The following is a 23,969-nucleotide window of genomic DNA, read 5'->3' on the forward strand; positions in this document are numbered from 1 at the left end:
CCAGTGCCTGGCACATAGGCAGGGACCAATATTTTGGATAGATGGATGGACAGATAGATGAGTCGATAGATGGACAGAGGGCTAGGTGGACAGGAGGATGGAAGGAAGGAAGAAAGGGGGGAGAGAGGGCAGGGACAAGAGACTGAGAGAAGAATACTTACATGGATGGTTGTATAGATGATGGAGGGATAGAGGAGTGGGTGAATAGACAGACTGACGAATGAGTGGATGGATGGATGATGAGTAGATAAAAATTGAGTCGGTCTCTTTCTGCCATCTTCCTGTGCTGCCATAACGGTGCCCATGAACGTCCTGGCTGATGTTCTCGAGAGAACCAATAATGCTAGAAAAAAAAAGGGCAAACTACAACTTCCTTCCTCTTATGCTCCAGAGTCACCGTCTGGTTCCTGATTGTGATGGCGCAGCGTGGTTATGTAGGAGAATTCTAAATCCTTGCTATCACAGAACGAGGAAATTGCTGTGAACCCCACATGCAGGTTAATTCAGTGTGATCAGCCTGAAATGTGCCGTGTAACTCAAAAATCTAGAAAAGGGGCAGAATCATCTCCTCCAGCTCATCAGTTTGATTTCATTGTGCTGACAACCTTATCTAGTATCAGAGCCACAAGGAAGCATGATGAAAACACACAGAGGAGAAAATCTGCAGATTCTTTCTTTAGGGATGTAATACATACATACACTTTTTTTTTTTTTAACAAAAGAGTTTGTGATTGATTGCTTTTAGTCTGTTGGCTTCTCCACTGGTGTCTGAGCCATATCCCCAGTGGATATGGTGGGCTCCTTGATGGCCAAATTCTTTTCTCCTCCTTGAAATCCCCTTCTCCCAAGGTTCTCTGGGATCTAGGCTTTTGCAGTTTCAGATTTTCCACAGTCCAGTGGGAAGGGGCCATTAGGGCCAGGCTGCACCAGATCCTTAGCTGGATGCCATTCATTAGTCACTCAACAAACACAGAGGCAGCATGGTGCTGTAGGAGTTGCAAAAGGGTTTGGGATTCAAACTCCAGCTCTGCTACTTACTCTCTATGGGAACCTGGGCAAATCACTTAACCTCTTCGAGCTTTGGGAGGGTTTTACCCCCCATCTGTAAAGTGAAGACAATATTCTCCAACTTGTAGGGCAATTTTGAAGAGTAGTAGTACGTAGGCGCCTGGCACATAATAGGTACTCAGTGATAACCACACCACACAAGACGAATAAGACACAGTTCCTCATCTCATGGATGTTTCACTTTAGCAGGAACAGCACTGAAGTGGCTAATGGTGACACACAGGCTGTCACATCACGGTATGGGCAAAGGAACACAGAGGAAGATGGGAATGAGTTCAAGGAAGGCTTCTTGGAGGAAGTGGCGTTCAGTCAGACCTTAAATAGCATTATACGGTCCAGGGTCTCAGCTTCTTCTTTCTAACTTGCTGCTAAATTTCCATGTGACCTTGAATCAGTCACTTCCCCACCCTGGGCTCCCCAGATCCCCATCTGTAACATAAGGTTGTTGAGCATCTTTTGAGTCACAAGCTCTTTGGAGAAGAATCTCTGAAAGCCAAAGCCCATCTTCTCAGAAAAATGCACAGACACGTACGTTTGTCTGTAATGGGGGAGGGGGCCCTTATGGACCCGGTAAAGCCACCCTAGACTAAATCCCAGGGTTCAGTGATCCTGGTGGATCGCTACCACTGCAGAGCTGGCCCTGTCCTCACACAGAGCCTCTCTCTTTAGGCTGGGCAGGCGCAAGCAAGCAGAATCACTGACTCAATCTGGGAAAGCCCATCAGGCACTGGGCTTCAGGACAGAGCAGGAGCCTGGGGAGGGGAGGTCACTCCAGCTGGCTGGGGAACTGGAGTTTGGTTCTGGGAAAGCGCCCCTGACCAGTCCTCCCCTGACCTCACCTAGTTTATCAGCAACTGCTTTGGGGAGGAAGAGGAGCGTGGGCCGCTCTGGGCAGGCTCCCAAACAGGCCGCTGACCCCCATCTGTCACCCAGGCTGGAGTTCCCGGACACATCCTTCATCTTCCCTAATCTAAACACCCGCAAGCCTCGGGTGGTCCACCCCCCTCCAGCTGCATCCAGCCTACCAGAGGAAGGCGAGCTGGCTGTCCCTGTTAACACTGGAGCTGCTCCCATCACCTGCCTGCCTTTCCATTCAGCCAACCCTCAGGCAGCATTTATTAAGCGCCTATTGTTTGCAGGCAGCTGTGAATGAGATGGTGGAGGATCTCACCTTACCTTCCTCCAAGGTCTCTTCCTCCTGGCCTAGGTCCCCTAAACTCCCCTCCGCGGAAGATGCTGTTGCAATCCCCCTCACCTGGAGCAGGTGGGTGCTTTGAGGAAGTAGGCTCTGAAGTGGCTAATTGGGTGCTGGGAGGAAAATCAGCTCTGGGTTGATGTCTGGGCACTGCTCAAACCTGCTGTGTGATCCTGGCCGTTTCTTACCCTCTCTGGGCCACAGTCTTCCCATGTGTACACTTCTGGTTCATGATTCCATCTGGCATAGAAATGGGCCTTGTTCGCCCCTCCTCACTCCCCTCCCCCAGAAGATCTTCCTTTGGGCAGTCTCTGGATCGTAGTCATTCATTCAAGCATTTATTGAGCACCTATTGGGTTCCAGGCCCTGGGATGGGCAACTGGAATGTGAAGACGACTAGGATTCAAGCAGGAGACCCATAGACACCTCACTCCAAGCCTGGCTTCCTGCCTGGGGTCCCAGACCGGCCTAGCCGAGGATTTGGGGCGCCCGCGGACTCGCGTGTCAGCGCCAGCGGCGCTTCGGCCCGGTCTGTCTCCTCCCCTTCCTCCTTCTCCGCCCCCTCCGCCGCCCCTCCCCGAGCGCGGCCGCGGCCGCCTCCCACCCGCGGGATCCCGGCGTCCAGAGCCGGCGCGTGCGTCCGTCGGTCGGCGGGGCAGTCTGTCCGCGCGCGGAAAGCCCAGCGCCCCGGCGTGCGGCGGCCGCGGGGCCTGGGAGGGACAGGGCGCGGAGGCGGGACCGCAGCTCCCTCCCACTCCGGGGGGAGCCCAGGAGGCGGCGGTGCTGGAGCGCCAGCGGAGAAGGAGGCAGACAGCGGAGAGGCGGTGAGAGCGCGGGGTGCTGAGGGACCCCACCCCCGACTCCTGCAGGGGGCCGGCGCGCGCTCGGGGAGGTCTGGGCTGGGGAGGGGGCGCTGGTACCCCCAGAGCGGGAGGCAGCGACGACCCGGCTCTCGGCTTCGCCTCCTCGGTGACGCGACCCCCGAGGGGCCCTGGGCCGCGCCTGCAGCGCCGCGCATCCTCGCACATCCCCGCGCATCCCCGCGCATCCCCGCGCATCCCCGCGCACCCTGCATCCCGGCCCGGGCGCGGGCCCCGGGGACGGGAACGCTCGGGGAGCTGAGGAGGGGGCGCCGCGGGCGAGGAGCCTCGGAAAACCGCGCCCCCGGCCCCAGCCCGCCCTTCGGGCCTGCCCCCAGGGAACGCGGGCGGCGACCCCCTGAAGCCCCCCTCGCCGGCCCCCCCATCGGTGCCCCATTGTTCTCAGCCGCTCGCTCTCCCGGGAAGGGGGAGGGGGTGCTGCGCTCTCCTCTTAAAGGGCCCTCTCCGCTTCTTGTCTCCCGGCAGGTCGCGAGCACGAGTGGGGTGGGGCGTGCCCACGGGCCCCCGCCCCCCTCGTCCCCCCGCCCAGCTCCGAAGCCGCAGCCCGGCGGGCGGGCCAGGGGTACGCGGCGCACCCTCCCCGGTGCGATCTTCAGCCACCCAGGCCTACCGGGACGCCGCGCGGAGCGGGGACGAGGGGGACGGGACGCCCCCTTGAGCAGGAGCCGTCGGAGGGGCGGGCCCGAGGCCGGCGAGCAGCCCCGTTGGAGCCGGGCGCAGGGGCTGGGACGCAGCTGGAGCGCAGAGGGCCGGCGGGGCGCCGCAGAGCCAGCAGGCTGCCCGGGCCTCCTGGGTGACAGGCCCTGCGGGGCCGCCTGGGAAGAAGTGACTGGAGACCAGCTGGAAAGAGACGACCTAGAGTAGGGGCGGCTGCCGTACTCCCTCTCCCGAGCCGAGGCAGCCAAGGAATTTAGAGCAGCGTTTCCCCAGTCATAAAAAAGACACTTGCTTTCCAGAGCAGCACCTTCGCCCAGACATTGCTGGGGGGAGGGGTCCTTGGAGCCCGGAGCACCACCCCACACTCCCTTGACTGAGGCCTCTGGGCCTCGGAGAGGACCCGAGTTAGAAAGGAAGCAGCGGTTGGCTTCTTGCTGCCCCCGAGGGGAGAGGACGTTCCCTGCCCGTCCCCAGGCCCAGAAGGAGCTGGGCCAGTAAGAGTGGGGCCCTGGCCCCTGAGGCTGCAGCAGCGGCCATGTCAAGGCCAGGCCAGGGTGTGATGATGCCGGTGAGCGGGCTGGGCTTCCCACCGCAGAATGTGGCCCGGGTGGTAGTGTGGGAGTGGCTAAATGAGCACAGCCGCTGGCGGCCTTACACGGCCACCGTGTGCCACCACATCGAGAATGTGCTCAAAGAGGACGCCCGCGGTTCCGTGGTCCTGGGGCAGGTGGATGCCCAGCTGGTGCCCTACATCATCGACCTGCAGTCCATGCACCAGTTTCGCCAGGATACAGGTGAGCAGACTCGTCCCCACCCCACCCCACCTCACCTCACCTGTCGGGCCAGGCTGAGACTGAGACAGACCATGACTAGCACACCACCACCCTTCATGGCGGGATGCTAAAATCCCTGCAGCATTCCCGAGGAGGGAGACTGGAACTGCAGGGAGGCTGGTGTGCTGGTCCAACCTTGCTCGGCTCCCAAAAAGGGCAGCCTAGCCTAGTCCAGCTGAAGACTTGGGTTCCAGTGCAGCCTTTTGTATTAGTTGTAGGACCTTAGGTGAGTCACATCACCTCTCTCAGCCTCAGCTTCCTTATCTGTAAAATCGGTGGGTCAGTGTCTCTCACAACTGTGTGAGGATTAGATGAAATTGTGCGCACTGAGCGAGCACAGGACCTAGAAAAGCATTAGCACTCAGGAACGGGGCTTTCCATGCACTTTCTCATTTGACTCTGTTCCAACAATCACAGACACCAAGTCTTATTATTGAATAATAATTATTATTATCATTATTGTTAGTCCCATTTTACAGATAAAGAAACTGAGTCTCGCAGAAACAGATCATTTAAACTCAGAGCCGGGATTTAAGACCAGGTGATTGAATTCGAGAGCCAGTGCTCTTGACTGGTTTCCTGCAGTGGCTCCAGATGTTGGTGGTATTGGGATGGTGTGGTGGGGGTGATGGTGGGGTCAGTGTTGGTGGTGTTGCCAATGGTAGTGTTGATTGTGGAATTGGTGGTGGTGGCATTGATGGTTGTGCTGGTGGTTTTCATGGGGGGGGGTTGTTGTGGTGGGGCAGTAATGATGGAGAGAATGAGGTTGGTGGCATTCGTAGTGGCTGTGTGATAGGTGATGATAGTGATAAAGATGGTGAGATCCACGCTCAGCATTCATGTTCTGGAAGCATGCCATCGCTGTGGAGATCTCTCTGAGTCATTGTTGCTCGGTGGTCTTTGACAAGCTTGGTGGGCAGTGGGGGATGGTGAGTGCATGCCTCAAGGAAGCTGCCAAAGAATCCTTGGCACGTTTGAACCCAAGGATCAGCTGATGGAGGTTTGGGGGAGTTCCTGTGAATCCCTGGTTGAACTGCCTGTAACAGCCTTGGAGATAGTAGGTCACTTCCCTGCTCTCTAGAGCTGTTCCGTACGGTAGCCACCAACTACATGTGGCTATTTAAATTCACATCAGTTAAAATTTAGTAAATTTTAACATTCAGTCCCTCAGTCCCATTATTGCCCCATTTCAAGTGGGGCAATAGCCACATGTGTCTCACAGCTACCATATTGGACAGCACAGATCCAGAACACTGCCCTTATCACAGAAAGTTCTAGGACACAGCTATGCTCTAGAACATTGCTTGGTGCCTACCGATTGGTCACCAAGTGTGGAAACACAGATGAATTCATAATACATGGTTTTAGTATATCTGTTTCCATAATTCCAGGCACTGGTCGCAGTCACTGGTGGTGCCAGGCATCCATTCATACTACCACACAATCATTTATTGATCTCGCTGTGTGTCAGACCCTGTGCTCAGCACTAGAAAAATGCATGGAACAAGACAGGCAGGGTCCTGAATAGAGGTTTGCTGGAGGACCTACACTAGAGGACCTACACTGCAGGTCCCAGGGAGCAAACAGACACATAATGCACAGATAATCAGTTGCAGGTAGGAGAACATGCAATAAACCTGGTGAAGGGGTGGTGACGGAAGGTTAATCTGAGGAAGTGATGCGTGAATGGAGATCTGAAGAATGAGTGAAGGGAGTAGTGTTCCAGGCAGAGGGAACAGCCTGTGAAAGGCTCTGTGGCAGAAAGGAGCAGAGTACATTCAAGCCCACTGTGTTTAGAGTGCAGTGAATGAGAAGGTGGTGCAAGATGAGACTGGAGCAGAGCTTGAACAGTCAGGAGAAGGGCTTTGAATTTGCTCACGACTGTAGAGAAAATCACCATTGAAGCCTCCTGCCCATTCTTCCAGAGAGGCACTGAGTCCCTGATAGAAAAGTGAGAAATGATAGGCATCCCTTGCCCTATTCATCTGGTTTATCCCCAAACCTTCTCTGGCGCAGGGCAGGGGTCTGACATCAGGAGGAGGTGGGTTTCTCTTTGGCTTGGTGTTTGGCTTTCCGCAGGTTGAGAACTAGCACTGGGTATGAACGTGTTCCAGGGCCTGGCTTGGAGTGTGGTCCTTAGAGGGAGGGGTCGCCCCATCCAAGGCTGCCAAGTTGGCCACTCAGTCTTTGATCCCCTTTCGGTCCCCTCTTTTCTCCTAGCACCCCCACTTCGGCTCCTAGCTCCCCAAACTGTCTCCATTTCCCCCTCCAATAGTCCCCTTACTCTCCATGGCACCCCTCTCAGGATTCAGCCTTGCCGAATCCCCCAGTTCTCTGCACCTCCTCCCCAGAGCTGTTCACCCACACCTGCCCCCTGTTAGCCGGAAAAGGGAAAAAAACACTTATCACTCAACAGGCTGCTGGGAGTCTGCCAAGACCCCCCAGCGAGGGAGGAAGGCCTGGAAACCTATGGGGTGGAGGGTGGGTCACCTTGGTTGTGGAACAGTGTTGGAGGGAGGGGCTAAACGCCTCCCCACCAGACATGTTATGGTGTGCTCCCTGCCTCTCCCAGAAGTAAGACAGTGACGTCTTGTTCTCACTGTTTATGGTCCAGGGGAGAGCCTCAAGCTGGTATCCTTAGCTCTCTGTGCCTCAGTTTACACATTTATGAAATGAGCAAGAGTTTTGCCTTGCTAGTAGGTGGTTGGGTTGATGGGGAGAACCAAGCCTGTTGTTTTATCCCGCAAACATTGACTAATCACCCACCATGTGCCTCGCATGTATTAAACACTATGGATGCACAGGAGATGGGTAGGAAATGCTAAATCTTGAAAAGATTATGATTCTCTCTCTCTCTCACTCTGTCACACACACACACACACACACACACACACACACGATACAATATACAGTTAGAAAACCCAAAGCTCACATATATGTACTGAAATGAACACAGCTCCTATATTGATTTTCTAATTGTAAAATTCTTCTTCATCTTTTTTTTCCTTAAAGATTGTGTTTGTTTGTTTATTTATTTATTTATTTATTCATAAGAGACACAAACAGAGAGGCAGAGACAGAGGCAGAAGAAGAAGCAGGCTCCATGCAGGGAGCCTGATGTGGGACTCGATCCCAGGATCATGACCTGAGCTGAAGGCAGACGCTCAACCACTGAGCCACTCAGGTGTCCCTAATAGTAAAATTTTTAAAAAAGATTTTATTTATTTATTTATGAGAGACACAGGGAAAGAGGCAGAGACACAGGCAGAGGGAGAAGCAGGCTCCATGCAGGGAGCCCGATGTGGGACTCGATCCCAGAACTCGGGATCACGCCCTGAGCCAAAAGCAGACGCTCAACCACTGGGCCACCCAGGCGCCCCTAATTGTAAAAATCTTGATAAGCTCACTGAAGCTGGACTTTAACTTGTTCTGGGGGGAAGTAGTAGCTGCCCCAGCTTTGCTAGTGCCCTAACACTGGAGCTGACAGCCTTTCTGATAAGGTCAGATAGTAAATATCTTAGCCCCTTATGGGCCATACTGTCTCTGTTGTAAGTGCTCACTTCTGCAATTGCAGTATAAAAGTAGCCACAGATGGTGAGCAAATGAGCACATGTGGCCATGTTCTAATAAAGCTAGTTGTGGACACTAAAATTTGAATGGATAGAATTTTCACAAGTCATGAAATATTCTTTTTTTTTTCCAACTATTTAAAAATGTAAAAGCCACTACTTAGCTCAGGAGCTGTGCAAAAGCAGGCAGTGGGCAGATGTGGCTCGTGGGCTAGGATTCACCAACCCCTGCTCCCTTGTGTTCTTAACCTGCCCCGGAGGTGAGACAGCCACAGCCTGCCCGGCACAGCATATACTGAGCCACACACTTCGTGGTGTGCACCAGAGCGCGTATGCGTGTGCATACATGTGCCCGGCACCAACCCGCTTGTATGCCACGGACACACGCATACCCTATCTCTGTGCCTGTCACACATCCAGCGGAAGGAAGCCCAGGTGTCAGGCTCGGACCACAGGAGAGGGGTCAGGCCCGGTCCCATGGGGGCTTCTGTTTGTTCAGCTGGTGTCCGCTCACCTCTTCCCTGCTGGACTGTTTTCATCTCTCCCCATGGAAGGTGGGGTTCCCTTTGAAGCTCTGCAGGCCCAGAGCCCACGTGTAGGGGGAATGCCGTGACCCTGGAACCACGTGATGTGAGATCCCTCGCAGGGGTGTCCCAGGCATAGGGCTGGAAGCCAGAGTCAGAGGTAGGCGAGGGATACGTCAGGTGCCCCTTCACTGGTGCGTGCTCGGCAATATCATGAGCTGCTTCTTGCTGCTTCCCCAAAGCTTTCCTCATCTTCCTTGGGCTTGAGCTCCCCCTACCACAGGCAAGTCAAGATTTCACGAGTGGGAAACCAAGGTCAATGGGTTTGCCTGGGTGGGTGCAGCAACTGGGGGCAGAGCTGGACCTGGGAGCCACGGTGGCCTTCAGGGAGAGGAGGTGGCTCCCACTAGCAGTGGGGAGATCATTTGGGAACCACTTTCTGCCTCCCTTGCAAGGCCATAACTTCCCTGAAGATAACTGCCTCCCATCCTGCTGTTGGGGCCTCACGAGCCTGGATTTTCCTCCTGGACTCACATGGCGGGGGATAGAGGGACAGGCCACCTTTCTGACTTGGTGTCTCCCATTCACTTCTCCCTCTGCTGCTAGAGTGACTTAGGGCAGCCCATTCTGTAGATGGGACAGCTGAGGCCAGGAGAGGCCAGGCCAGGGACCATCCACAACTGCTGTCCCCCAGGCTCGAAGCAGGCTGCACCAGCACTCCCAAACCTCAGGGCTGGAGTGACAGGGGGTGGCTAATTTTAGTGTCTCCCAAGCCTACATCATTCATTCTCCAGGTAGCTTGGGCTCCACATGGCCCTGGTCACTGCCCTTATAGGAATTTCCTGTCTGGCACAGCCATCACCAGGCATCTAAATTCTGGTGAGAATTTAGACCCCTAGGCAGGACATTGTTACAGATAGAGAGACTGAGGCCCAGGGATAGTGACTTGCCCAAAGGTCACACAGCCATTCAGTCCCCAGCTGGAATCCAGGCCTCTCAGACAAGTCTCAGGGATGGAGAACAAGGTGACATTTGGTACTGGGCTGAGAGTCTCCTCCCTCTTCTCCCAGAGAAGGGTGCTCTGTTGGGGCTTGTTGTCAGGGTCTTTACCAAGGCAGGAACGGCCTCTGCAACCCCAGAGGCCTCTGGGACCAGCTCCCTAGTTACAGGACCCCTTGGGACCTTCTCCCAGCCAATCTGGAAGGCTCCTGCAGCTGGGCTTACCAGCAGAGGCAAGAAGGATGATGTGTATTTGGGCAGGGAGGGGTCTGTCCCATGGTGGCAACAGGTCCAACTGATCCATTCATGGCTGTCTCCCACTACCACCTGTTACACTGCCTACATTTCCACCACTTTTGGCCTCTGGCTGCTTTTCTGGCTCCAAGAGCCTCTTCTGATAACGTAAACTCATTTTCACTTTTATTTGACAGTTCAGGGGTTCCTACTCAGTGACAGGCACCGGGCCGGGTCTTGGGGACTCAGAGAGAGGAACACGACCCTCGCCAGGTTGATCTCAGAGTCTGGTAAAGTCAAAGGCAGATACGTAGTATGGGAATAGCAGTTGAACGCTCTGACTCAGACAGAGAGCCAAATTCCAGCTTGGCCTTTTGCTGGCTGTGTGTGACCATGGCCAAACTCCCTAACCTCCGGAAGCCTCAGTCCTCTCCTCTGTGGGAATGACAATAGTCCAATAGTCCCTACCAGAGGGGTATCATGAGGATTAAATGAAATAATATAGGGAAAAGCACGAAGGCTATTACTTTGCACATAGTTATCACTCGTGCTCAACTAGGAAAAACATCGAAATGCTCCATAGGAGAGGTTCAAGTTGCCTTCAGCCAGGTGATGGTGAAGTGTGGGCAGTGTGAGCCTGGGGGCTCGGAGAGAGAGGACTCCCTTGAGACAAGTTCTGTTTGAGGAACACTTCCAGGTGGAGGGAGCAGCATCAGCATGTCCTGGATGAGACCTCAGGCCCAGGTAGAAGAGGTAGGCTGTGACAGAAGAGAGGAGGGGGTCAGGGAGGCGTCTTGGGTCCCATCACAGGGCTGCCAGCTGCTGCCCTTTAGCGGACGGTCCCAGGGGGCCCAGAGCCATGCTGCAGGACCAGCCTCGTTAATCACAGGCCCTTGGAGGCCAGAGCTGAAACAGGCTGGGTGGGGGCTGACACAGGCACATCCTTACCGTCCTTCGGGCTCCCTCTGCCCAGCCAGTAGGCATCACCTCATTTTTCACACAGCAAAGCTGAGGCTCAGAGGGTGGGGAGCACCCACCTGAGCTAGGAAGAGGTAGGTGGGACGTTCAGATCCAGGTCTGCAGCACCCACCTAGTGCCAGGCCTGGCAGCCCCAGCACCTTGGACAGCGCTGCCAGCGCCCCGCCCATACCTGCAGGGGCTTGGGGTGTGGTGGGGGGATCCTGGGTCAGATCCTCCTCACAGCCAGCCCTTTCCCCCTCCTCTCCTGTCCCCTGCCCCTCCTTCTCCCCTCTCTATCCTTCCCTGCTTTCACCCAACCTCCCAGCCTCCTCCTTCTAAGGTTGCTGTGGAGTCTGACCCAGAGGTGAGGGAGGTGGTGAGTGCCGTGGTGGGGGCAGGGGACTGATCTGCTATTACAGTAAGGTGGAGTCCGGGCGTGATACAGGCGGTGGTGTGGTAGTGTCGGGGAGAATCATAGTGGCTGTCGTGGTGGGGACAGAGGACAGTAGGGGTTCCATGGGGGGTCAGGGGTGGAGGGTGGAAAGAAGATAATGAGGAGTGAAGGAGAAGGTACAGGAGTTCTGATGGGGAGGTGACAGAACACATGACTGGAGGCTAATGAGGAGGGGTCAGGGTGGGGAGGCGATGGGGTGGGACTGGTCATAGCTGTGGTGCCCACTCAGGCCCTGGGTGGTGGGGTCCCTAGTTCCCGTCCCCAGTGTAGTGGAGTTCTCAGGGTGTGGAGGGTGCCCTGGGGCTTCCCCAGCTCCCCTCCCCTAACATCCACGTCTCCCGGGGCCTCCCTCCTCCCACTAACTCCTGCATCACACCCCAGGGTAGCCTCTCCCAGGACAGCCTCCAGGCCCCAAGACAGTCATCCCCCCACTACATAGCCCACACAGCCTCTGATTGACACTGATACCCTCTCCGGTCCCCGGCTGCCCCTGGCCAATACCCACTGAGGACATGGGGTCCAAAACCTGGAACTGGCTGCTTCAGGGAGTGTTGCTGGTGAGGCCCAGGCTCCAGGTTCCCTATAGGTCAGGAGAGGAGGGGCAGGCCTGTGGCTTTGAATAAACAGCACTCCCTCCCCAGCCTCCCTTCCTCCTCTCTAATGTGGACCCAACAGCAGCACCTATCTCGAGGGATTGTAGTTAGTATTAATTCCTTCATTCATGCAGCAGGAATGTCATGAGCACCTGCTATGTGTCAGGCACTGTCCTAGGCTCTGAGGCTGCAGCAGTGAACAGGACAGACAAACCCCTGCCCTCAGGGCCCTTTTATCTGGTGTGATCCAGGAGGCCAGGCACCAAGGAGGTCCCAGGGTGTGGGGCTATTCATGACCTTGGGGCCCCACGAGCTACCAGGTTGAGGACTCAGTTTCCTCTGGATCCTGTGTGGCTGTCACCCAGATCTGCTACCCTGGCTAAGCTCCTCTCCCTCTCTGGGCTCCTCCCCTTGTACCTCTGGAGCTGCTCCAGGCTGCTACCTCCACCTGCCCTGGCAGTAGTAGCAGGCCGATGATGGGGTATGGGAGGGAGTCTGGCACCTGGCCCTGGAGCTGAATGCCCTGAAATGCAGAACAAAGGACAAGACAATCAAAGGAGGCAGTGCTGGCGGCCAGGACAGTCCTGGCAGCAGCTGCAGCATAGCCACCTCTCCTCCCGGTGACAGGCTGTGCCCCACCACTGCTGAGCCTCTGTCCCCTCTTCTTCCAACTGCAAGCAGAACACACCAGAGGAAGCATACAATTTACCTGAAATCACACCATTATGGGGCTCTCCTTGGCTCCTCTCTCCTGGAGAATGAAGGTTCATTCATGCCAATGTCTAGTCACCTGGTCCTGTGGAAGTAACAGAAGGGGTTGAGTTCAAGATCTGCATCTAATTTCTTTTTTTTTTAATTTTTATTTATTTATTCATGAGAGACACACGGGGGGGGGGGTGCACACAGACACAGGCAGAGGGAGAAGCAGGCTCCATGCAGGGAGCCTGACGTGGGACTCGATCCCTGGTCTCTAGGATCAGGCCCTGGGCTGAAGGCGGCACTAAACCGCCTAGCCACCTGGGCTGCCCTGCATCTAATTTCTATGTGATTTGGGCCACGTCCTTTTTCTTTCTGGGGCCCAGTTTCCCCATTTTGACAGAGGCTGAAAATTCAGATGCCTACAGAGCCTCAGCAGCTAACAGAAGTGTGTGCAGGGGCTGGGAAGGCAAAGGTTTTCATCTTGCTGCTCTCTAGTGCTTGGTACACAGTAGGTGCTCAATAAATACTTGAAATCGTGCATGTGGTGGCCGTGACTCAGTTTCTGCTAACGGTTGCCAAGGAGGCCAGTGCCTGCAGCCACATCTTTGGATATTTTGGGATTTTTGAAATCCAGACTTGAGTGAGTCTACCCCAGTTTTTGAATGCTGGTCATTTTTAAAAATGTAATATAGCATGCAGATGAGAACAAACTCCCTTCCACCACTAACTTGCCATCTCCAAGCTAGTCATTTGTAGCACTCACTTAGGTTCACTCATATATTTGGTCCTTCTTTCCTTCATTCAGCCAGCATTCTCCAAGTGCCAATCCCTGTGATCCAGGCTGTCAGGGGATGCTAAGGTGGCTGAAAGCCAGACCAACTTTTGAGAGGCTCCCAGGCTGGAGGGAACACAGCCTCAATATTTTAGTGAGCTGTGTGCTTTAACGGGGATACTGCAAGTGCAAGGTGCTATGGGAGCCCCAAGAAGGGTGTGATTCTCCCTAAGGATGGCAAAGAAAATTCAGCTCAGTGCTTGAGCTGAACCTGGGAGATTGCTTGGGAACTCAGCAGGGAGGAGAATGGGGCAGGTGGATGGAATGCCACAGGGAGCGGCATGTGCAAATACACAGAGGCATAGGCATGCAGTGTGTTCAGAAAATAACTAGAAGCTTGGTGTGGTTAGAGTGTGAGGCTGTACAGACAGCTTGTGATTCCTAAGGGCACTAGGGAGCTACTGATGGGTATTGGCACAGGAGTGATGTGGTCAGACTTGAGTTTGGCTCTGGCTGCCACCTGAAGATGCCCTGCAGGGTGCAGAGGGTGGAAGCTGGGACACAGGGCAGAGGCTACTACAGTAGTCAAGCCAGCAATAATGGTGGCTTGGACCGGGCTGGTGGCGGTGGAAGTGGGTAGAAGTTCAGATCTGTCTGGGTGATATCTTGGCTTAATAGCTTAGTAGCTGTGTGATTTGGGGCAAGTCATGTCACCTCTTTGTGCTACAGCATTTGGACCATGCAATGATGCTAACGTACCATTCTGTAGAGCATTGTGGGGACTGAGAGTTGGCATATGAGAAGCACTTAGAACAGACTCTGGTGCGTAGTAGGTCCTCTGTGGGCATTTACTACTATCATTAAGGGTATTTCAGAGATGAGGAAAGAGAGGCTCAGAGCAGCCAGGTCAGCTGCCCAGGGCCACACAGGAGACGGAGACTGTCTGTTTTTTCTATTCCCTACCCCCTCATTTCCCACTTGTAGCTGTCACTGCTGTGCCAGGGGGGCAGAACCCAAGTGTGCCAGAAACCAGGTGACCGAGAAGCCCCACACGCAGCCCATAAAGTGGGCACAGCCAGCTGCCAGCTGCCAGGAGCCTCTGGGGCGAGGGCCTTTCAAAACCCATTTAAAGGCAGTAGCCTATCCAGCACCACGCAGCCCCTCAGCCCAGCCCGGCCCGGCCCTCCCCTCCCCACCCTCCCCACTGCCCTGGCCTGGCTGCCAGCCGACCCTGGGGAGCCTGGGCCAGCTTCAAATGTGCAGAAACCACTAATGGGCCACGGCTCTGCCTGACGAGTCCCCTGGGAGAGTTTGAAGGCAAACAGAATGCTGCGGGATTATTGATCACAGGGCAGGGGGGTGGGGGAGACGTGCCCTGGGGGCCACAGCCTGCCAGTCAAATCCCAGCCAGGCCCCTGCCTTATAGCCACACTTCCTCATCTCCTCAAGGAGCCTGACTTGCCCCATCTTCCAAATGGGGCTAGTACCTGTAAGGCGATGTGGAGACTGGGTGGCGCACATAAACCCCTGACCCTGTGCTGGGGGTGCTCCTGTGCTGGGGGTCGAGCACAGGAGCAGTCGATAAATCGAGATGGTTGTAGCTGTTGCTGCTGCTGTCAGAGGGCGTGGCCAGCCATGCAGACAGGCACTGGGGATTAAGGGAGAGAACTTCTATTCTGGAAGGTCAAATAGGCTGGAGCCTCAGCCGTGTGCCTTGCCCGACCTCCATGCCTCGGTGTCCTCCTCCGGAAAATGGTCTAGTGGGAGTAGAGCAGAGCGGTGAAGGGGACAGCGATGGGAGCCAGGCAACCAGGCATGGGGTCTGGCTAGACCACTTGCTCACATGTAAACTTGGACATGTTCCTAAACCACTGTCTGTCTCCGTTTCCTTGCCCCTAAAATAGGGTAATAATTTCCCTATCTCATTAGGCTGTCATGAGGATTACAGGAGTTTACATGAACCTAAGCCAAGAAGTGTGTTCTCTGGGAGCTGTTGGTGTTATGATTACTTCTGGGTTGGTGGAGGAGTCAGCTACCCTAAAGTCCCTCACTGAGGCCCGGCATCTAGTGGGTGCTCGGCTCATGCTCAATCCACTGCCCAGTGTCCGGCCACAGGCCTCAGCCTGCAGCAGGACTCCCTCCACCTGACAGGAAGTCCCATGACCACCTCCCACGGGGCCCTCCTTCCCATTGGGGTCTGGGTGCCCCCCAAACTGAGATCACTTCCCGGCAGGAAGCCACCCCCAGAGGGAGTGCTTCCTTGCTGGCCATTGGGGCTGGCTCAGTCCAGGGGGAGGAGCCTTTTGGAGGCTGAGGGGCAGGCAGGAGGGCATGGGGCCCTCTCTTCTCTATAGTCAACTTCTTCTTAATGCCAAAACCTGGGTGCTTAGACACCACACAGCCCACCTCCAGGAAGGGGGTCAGATCAGCACCACATTCTCAGGGCACAAACCTCTTACAGCTAAACACAGAGAGCAAAGCTTAGGTAGTGACTTCCTCGTCGCTGGAGGTATCCTAGGCGAGGCTGCCGCTTAGCTGGGTTGAAACCCTGAGAACTGGTACCACATGGCCTTTCCTTTACTCCACGAATGGAGCATCAGTCCCAGCTGTCCCAAGGTTTCACTTCACTGGGCCTCAGTTGCCTCATCTGTAAGACAGGAATAATTCTGGTCCCTCCCTGGAAGGAACCGTGTGCAAGGAGAAATGAGTTAGTAAAGAAAAGTGCCAAGCACAGCATCTGGCACACAGGGGGTGCTCAGTAAATGCTCGCTGTAGCTACTGTCTGCCCCCTCGTCTCTCCTCCCGGCTCTACCTTGTCTCTTGGCTTCACCTCTTGTTCTCTCTGACTCTCCGTGACTATGTCAGTCTCTAGGTCTGGGCTTTGTTTCTTCGTGTCTCTCCCACGTGCTCCCCGTGCTGCCCCCAGCTCTCCTGGTACCTGCCACAACATCTCCCATTTTGATCTTGGCTTCCCTTTGGCAGTCTCTCTGTGCCTGTGTGTCTCTCTGCACCCCTCTCTACCTATCTCTCACTCCCCACCATGTTTCCATCTCTCTCCTTGTCTCTGCCCCAGGCGGGAACCACTCAACTGGCTGTAGTGGCTGAGGCTGCGGCCACCCCCACGCCCGGTCTCAGCGGGCCCAGCTCCTGAAATCTTCCAGCTGACATTTGGCCAAAGCTCCTTTTGCCTCGGTTCAGCTGGAACAAGATTGAAATTTTTCAACCAAACATTCTTAAGAAACAAAGGGGAGTTTAGGGGACAGACAACAAAAGTAGACACACAAAAACAGGCCCAGAAGCGGTCTGTGCTTGTCACAGGTTCCTAACTGCCACAGGGGGAGTACGTACCACTGTGGTCCGTGCGCTGGGTACCCTGGATGCCCGAGAGGGAAGTGGTCCTGCTCAGGGACACTCAGCAGAGTGGGTGGGTGAAAAAGACCAGCTGTGTCTCCAGGCCCCCAGTTTCCCAGGCTGAAGAACCTCCAGCCCCATCTTAGACCCATTGTTGTTGCCAAAAATCTAGGCCAAAGCCACTGGGGAGGAGAAGTGCTCCTGCTCCCCTAGAAATCTAAAGATCACAGCCCAGGCATGTCCCCGGGGGAACCAGCCGACCCCCCTCAGCCTGGTCCCCGGCCAGCCGGAGCCCCAAGGTGGATGGAGGGGCAGGCGGGCAGCAGCAGGCATTGCAGGGTGCAGGGCCCAGCAGGGAGCACAGCAGCTGCCCTAATTACTCCAGCTCTCCAGGTTCCAATCTCGTTTCAAAAGGACTCCAGGGACGCAGCCTTTAATAACTACCAGTAAACAGGCAGGAAAATCGATACGTGGTAAATAGAGCCCTGGAGAGAGGGACGCCTGGGCTGGCTGGGCCTGACCTGCTGGGAGGGGTTCGGAGTCCTTTGTCGTGGAGCTGGCCAACACTGGCCTCTGGAGCCCTGTCCCCCCTTCCCCGGGGACCTGTGTGCGCTTTGGCTCCCGCTGCAGTCTCTGCTCCCTCTCCATTGACATCAGCCTCTCCTCCTCCTTTCCACTCCCTCCGAGCCCCAACCTGTGCCAAGTAGCTTGCCTGTTTCCGTTGCAGACACCTCCTTTGCGCCAGGCTCTGTGCCTGGTGCTGGGAACGCAGGCATGGGTCCGACCTGGTTCTTGTCCTCCTGAAAGTCATCAACCAGTGAGGGAGATTAAGAACAAAAATGAATCATGACAATGCAAGGACAGTTGTACAGTGTAAAGCTGCACATGCCGGCCATAGCAGCAGAAACAGAAAAGCAAGTCCAGGAAGAGATGGACACGTGGAGGGTTTTGTTGGATGAATAGGAGTTCACCAAGTGCATAAGGATGGGGAGAGGGGGCATGTGGGTAATGTGTGTAATAATATTAACTGTCCTAGTTAGCATTCATTGAGCACTTACGGGGACCAAGCACTCTGCTGGGCACCTATAACAAGCATCGTCTTGTTTTGTCCTATAGTACTTCTTTGGGGTTTTTATTCATACCCCCATTTTACAGATGAAGACACTGAGGCTTTGTGTGCAGCCAGGATTTGCACATGGCCTGTGAGACTTCTGAGTTGTTTCTCTAAACCACTTCACTGTGCACCTCCCACCTCTGACCCTGCCCTGCCCAGCTCAAAACTTGACACACAGAGGTGGTTAAGTAAAGCAAGTTCCCATCCTTTCCCTTACCATCCAGGGGTTACGCCTTTCAGGTAACAAGGTGCCTTAACCCTCACTAGGAGGCTAATGGTGGTACTTGACACATGTCAGACCTGAAGACCATCTATCACGAGCCCTCATTTTGCAGATGGGCACACAGGCTCTGGGGAGAGAAGACCAGCACTCAGGAGCAGAGAAGGAACAGAATTCAGAAATGTTGCCTCTAATCCCCTCTCAGGCCTGCCCTGGAGGAACAGCATTGTCAAGGAAAAAATCAATATGCACACACTCAATTAAAATGATAAATCAGGCATCAGAATGAGGCAGCCCGGGAGACAGGGCAGCAGAGCGGGGGCGGAGGGGTGTTCATATGATTGGCTTGAACAATATAGGAGTCCAGGGACTCCACCCTCACATGTCTCTCTCGCATCCATGACTACAGCTCTCCGCCTTGATTTTCCCAGCTCTTGGAGTCTGGGCAGTTGACAGGAGGCAGGGGTAGTCCATAGCCCTTGGGATTCTGACAGAATCCAGGAGAGCAGAGCACAAGCTGTTTCAGCCCTGGGTAGGGATCCAAGTGAAGGTCAAGGAGAGTCTATGCTCGGGAGAGAAGCCTGAGCGAGGCGGGGGGGAGGCAGGGGTCTTCAGGAAGGTTCATGGTGGGTCCCCACCCATCTGGCTGCAGATCCCTCAGCCAGGCACCTTGGGGTTGTGCCAGTTAATAGCAGTAATGCCCTCCACGTTGTGAGGGTCTCCTGCCTGCCAGGCTCTGTGCTTGGCCCTGGGGATACAGCAGTGAGCAAAGCAGTCAAGATCCCTGACCTCTTGGGCTGACAGCCTAATGGGAAGAGACAGCGAATAAAGGAAGTATGCAGATTAATATATCGTATCAGGTAGTGCTGAGTGCCAGGAAGAAAAAGAAAGCCAGGTAAGAGGAGGACAACCGGGACAGCTGTGTTAGAAAGGTGGTCTGGGAAAGTCTTTCTGAAGAGGTGACACTTGAGCAGAGCCCCGAAAGAATGGAGGCAGGAAACCATGAGAACATCTAGGGTCCACTAAGTCATATTCCAGGTGGAGGGAATAGCAGTTGCAAAACCCCAAGGCTGGACAGTGCTTGGAGTGTTGGAGGAACCACAAGGAGACCATGGTAGCTGGAGTGGAGTGAGCCAGAGAGAGGCGGTAGGTAATAAGGCAGAGAGGAAGACGGGATTCTGTAGACTCATGGGACTTGGTAGGAGCTTTGTAGACAATGGGGGCCTCGTAGGTCATAGTGAGGACTTTGACTTTTACTGCAAGTGAGAGGGGAGCCATGGGAGAGTTTTGAGCAGAAGAAAGATGTAATCTGATTTGCCTTAAAAAAAGGTCCCTCTGGCTGCCATGTGGGAAACAGACTACAGATGGTACAGGCAGAAGCAGAGAATAGTCATCAGTCTACTGCAACAGTCCAGGCAGGAGAGAGACAGTGGTTAGACCAGGTGGAATCAATGCAGTGAGAAGTGGTCAGGTCTAGAGTGTATTTGAAGGTAGAGGTGACTGTCTCTACTAATAGACTGGATATAAGGTATGAGATAAGTCAGGGATGAATCCAAGTTTGGGGGCAGGGGTGGTACTGGGGCCCAAGCAGCTGGAAGGATAGAGCTGCCAGCAATCGCAATGAGGAGCACCTCAGGAGGAACAGGTTTAGGGTGGGGAAAGATCAGAGCAGATCTTTTCGCAGGGGGTAGTTTGAGATGCCTGATGGGCCTCCTCAGCAACGTGCCGAGGAGGCAGCTGGCAAGTTTGGCTCTCAGAGGGAGAGGGTGGGTCTGGAAATGATGGAATTTGGAATCATCAGTGATCCTTTTCACAGCCCCACAAGGGGGTTGTGGGGTTGGTGGCTTGTGCCCATTTTAGAGATGAGAAAGCTGAAGCTCAGGGATGTTGAGTCACCACACCACAGGCACAGAGCTGGCAAGTTGGGCAGTGGGACTTGAAGTCTGCCTGCCTCCCTCCCCTGGTGCCCAGCCCAGCCCTTGGGCTCTCTGGCCATTCCCACCCAATCCTCCCCGCAGCTCTGTGCCAGGGAGAGGGGAGCGTCATGGGCTGGCATCACCTTCATTTTTGAGATGAGGCTCCGAGACTAAGGGAGACTGAAGGGACTTACCCACAGTTGAGGAGCAGTCAGGTGTGCCAAATGAACCCAGCAAAGCAATCCCTCCACAGTGGTCCCAAGGCACAGAGCGGGCTAAAGCGTCTGAGAAGTCCTGCAGCCAGGGCCTTGCCTTATCTCTGTTTTCATGCAGGGTTCCAGGGAGCCTCACTCTCAGCACCTAGAGCTTTGGGAAACATGAAGTTGTGGTTGGGAGCAAAACTTTTTTTTTTTTAAATGGGGGTGAGAATGCTCACCTGACTGGGGTTTATCAGGTGATTGTGTGCATTCTGAATGTACACTTGGCGTGGAGCCCCCCCCAAAGAGCGGTCAGCAAATATCTGTTCAAGGAAGGCACACGTGAACAAACAGATGAATAAAAAACAAAGGAATTGGTGGGCGAAGGGGGATGGACAGATGGAGGGATGGAAGGAACACAAGAGTGACCAAACTCAAAGACGATCCGAGTCTGAACTACTGAATGCATCCAGACATTCAGCAACTCTCCACTGAGCACCTACTGTGTGCAGGTGCCGGGGATACAGCAGCAGTGAGGAACGTGAAGTCCCTGCCTTGGTGACATTCTAGCGAGAGGAGACAGAAAACAAGATAAATCTGTAAAATAGAACTTATGCCAGATGGAGAAAACCAAGCAGGGATGGAGAGAGAGGAAAGGAAGTATGTGGAGGGGTGGCACATTTTTAAACAGGGTGGCAGTAAGTGAGAGAATGGCTGAATGCATGAATTAAATTAGGGAGTGAGAAGACATGCATCAGGGAGGAGCAGAAGGGATGACTGCGGGCATGGGTGAAGATCCAATGAAAGAATTATTGAATGAAGGAAACCCAGGAAGATATGAATGCAGGAACTAAGGTGGGAAGGAAGGAAGGAGGAAGGAAGGAAGAAGGGAGGGAGGGAGGGAGGGAAGGAGGAAGGAAGGAAGGAAGGAAGGAAGGAAGGAAGGAAGAAGGAAGGAAGGAAGAAGGGAGGGAGGGAGGAAGGAAGGAAGAAGGGAGGGAGGGAGGAAGGAAGGAGGAAGGGAGGGAGGGAGGAAGGAAGAAAGGAAGGAAGGAAGGAAGGAAGGAAGGAAGGAAGGAAGGAAGAAGGGAGGGAGGAAGGAAGGAGGAAGGGAGGGAGGGAGGGAGGGAGGGAGGAAGGAAGGAAGGAAGGAAGGAAGGGAGGGAGGGAGGGAGGGAGGGAGGAGCGAGCCAGTGGGGGAGTGGTTGGGGAAGAGATGAATTCGGGCCTGGGGCTTGAATTGAAGCCGGAGGAGGGAGGGGAGGGGCGAGCAGGAGGCCGGCGTGGCCCGCCCCGCCCCTTCCCGGCCGGTGTGGGGGGTGCTGGGCCCGCACCCCGGCCGCGCGCTCTGACCGCCCTCCCCTTGTGAGCGCAGGCACCATGCGGCCCGTGCGGCGCAACTTCTACGACCCGTCGTCGGCGCCGGGCAAGGGCATCGTGTGGGAGTGGGAGAACGACGGCGGCGCGTGGACGGCCTACGACATGGACATCTGCATCACCATCCAGAACGCCTACGAGAAGCAGCACCCGTGGCTCGACCTCTCGTCGCTCGGCTTCTGCTACCTCATCTACTTCAACAGCATGTCGCAGATGAACCGCCAGACGCGCCGCCGCCGCCGCCTGCGCCGCCGCCTGGACCTGGCCTACCCGCTCACCGTCGGCTCCATCCCCAAGTCGCAGTCGTGGCCCGTGGGCGCCAGCTCGGGCCAGCCCTGCTCGTGCCAGCAGTGCCTGCTGGTCAACAGCACGCGCGCCGCCTCCAACGCCATCCTGGCCTCGCAGCGCCGCAAGGCGCCCCCCGCGCCCCCGCAGCCGCCGCCGCCGCCGCCGGGAGGGCCTCCGGGAGGGCCGCCGGGCGCGCTGGCCGTGCGCCCCAGCGCCACCTTCGCGGGCGCCGCGCTCTGGGCCGCGCCCGCCGCGGGCCCCGCCGAGCCGGCGCCGCCCCCCGGGGCGCCCCCGCGGAGCCCCAGCGCCCCCGGCGGCGCGCCCACCCCGGGGCAGAACAACCTCAACCGGCCCGGGCCCCAGCGCGCCGCCAGCGCGAGCGCACGCGCCTCCATCCCGCCGGGGTAAGACGGGCCCCGGGGGCGCAGGGTGGCTGCCCCCCAGGGCTAGCGGCGCGCGATCCATCGCAGCGACCCCAACAGTCGCGGGCCTGTCTAGCAGGTACCCGCGTTGTGCCAAGCCTTCATTAAGCCCCCTAACGTGCTCTCGCTGGTTTCCCAACATGCGCGGGGACTCGGTACGAGGTAGGTCCCGGCATCACCCCCAGTTTACAGGCGAGGAAACCAAGCACTGGAGGGTTGGTACATACACCCCCAGGAGCACACAATTCACAAGCGGGGGTGGGGTGGGGTGTCAAAGCGACAGAAATGGAGTATGGAGTGAGCTCCACGTGTATCACTGGCTAAACTGTCTGCCGCGCCTCATTTATTACCTGCCCTCCCCCCCCAACACGGTTCTATCGTGACCGTTGCAGGTGGGGAGGCCCCGGCTGGGTGGGGTGTGTTACCTTCTGACAGTCCCCCAGCTGGAGAGCAGGGATTGGAATTCAGAGGACGAGGATTGCAGAGCGGGTGTTGTGTTGTCTTGGAAGTTTTAGAGGGTTTCCACCCCTCCCCTCCCCAGCCTCTGGCCACCTCCTGCGGAGGCTCCAACCAGCACTGACCCGTTGTTGAGAATATTTCCTCCCTAGGCCGCACCTGAAGTATCGCCGGGACTTTGGGCTAATACTGTGGTTTTCAACCCGCTGCTGAGACTCCCGAGTCACCTGGGGTAGTGGCAGCAGGGGGTGGTGGATAAGAAGTCAGGCACACAGGAGCCAGCCTCCCTGCTCTTGTTCTAGCCAGAGCAGCCCTTTTAGGAATCTCCTGTGAATCGGCTTTCCCCGCACGATTTCACTGAGGAAGGGAACCCTGTCATGCGTCCTACGATCATAGTGAGAGGGTGGAAATCCCCGGGTGAGAGCATTTCCAGGCTCCAGGATAGGGACCCAGCTAGTCTGTCCGCTGCCTGCCCTGGAGCCCTGACTCCCATCAGTCTCAGCTTGAGGGAGTGGGAGTGAGGAGGAGGAGCAAAGCCCTTGACCTTGGGACAGACCAGAAGGGAAATGACCAAGTGGGGTGTGGGTTGTCTCAGGCCCCAGGCAGGCACCAAAAGCCAGCTCTGCTTATATCGCTGTGGCATGATCCAGGGAAGACCAGCAAAGGTCGGCCCTGGATATAACCTTTGAGGTCACCACGTCCAGGCTGCAGAAGGGAAGGGACCCTAAAGCTGGCCACCTTGTCTGGCTTCTGTACCTTTGAAAGTGACTACTTTGGTTTAGATCCCCTCTCAGGCACTTGTGAGTTGTGTTGTCTGGGGAAGGAGCGTCCTTCCCCATCATTGAGCCTCAGCCTCTTCACCTGGAAAAGGGAGGCAGGGTGTCCATTGTGTGGGGACACGATGTACCTGAACACCGTGTCTACTCCTCGCAATACTGCCGCAGTGGCACTTAGGACTCTTAGCGTCCAGGGAGAAGGTCGGTGTGGGGGCAAGGGAGCCACCGCCAGGGCTCTGAGTGGGCAGATGACTCATGATTCCTCAGGTGGACTACAGCAGCCTTGTCATTCTTCCCTGCATCTTCCCCCCAGGTCCTTCCTCCAGGAGGAGAGGAGGGGTGCAAGCAGAGGTGCACCCCATGTGGCCCCAGCCTCAGGCAGGCCCTGTGCCAACAGAGAGGGGCCCTGTGGAG

The 23,969-nt window shown here is 55.8% G+C and overlaps 1 protein-coding gene and 1 long non-coding RNA gene across 2 annotated transcripts in view; one reads left to right on the forward strand and one right to left on the reverse strand.

The window, feature by feature from the left end:
- The first annotated feature begins 2,899 nt into the window (after positions 1-2,899).
- The window catches only part of DTX1 (deltex E3 ubiquitin ligase 1), a 35,631-nt gene continuing 14,561 nt past the window's right edge, over positions 2,900-23,969 (forward strand). The window contains exons 1-3 of the mRNA XM_025474032.3: positions 2,900-3,087; positions 3,610-4,595; positions 21,612-22,305. Coding sequence (XP_025329817.1) covers positions 4,337-4,595; positions 21,612-22,305 — 953 coding nt within the window. The 5' untranslated portion in view covers positions 2,900-3,087; positions 3,610-4,336. The remainder of the gene's footprint in view (positions 3,088-3,609; positions 4,596-21,611; positions 22,306-23,969) is intronic.
- LOC112676588 (uncharacterized) lies at positions 11,184-12,774 on the reverse strand. Its single transcript, XR_004809482.2, has 3 exons — positions 12,677-12,774; positions 12,385-12,490; positions 11,184-11,954 (listed from the first exon to the last, which is right to left on the reverse strand). It is a non-coding gene; the product is annotated as an uncharacterized LOC112676588 (long non-coding RNA).

Source organism: Canis lupus, chromosome 26 (genome assembly GCF_003254725.2).
Source record: "Canis lupus dingo isolate Sandy chromosome 26, ASM325472v2, whole genome shotgun sequence".
Taxonomy (NCBI): domain Eukaryota; kingdom Metazoa; phylum Chordata; class Mammalia; order Carnivora; family Canidae; genus Canis; species Canis lupus.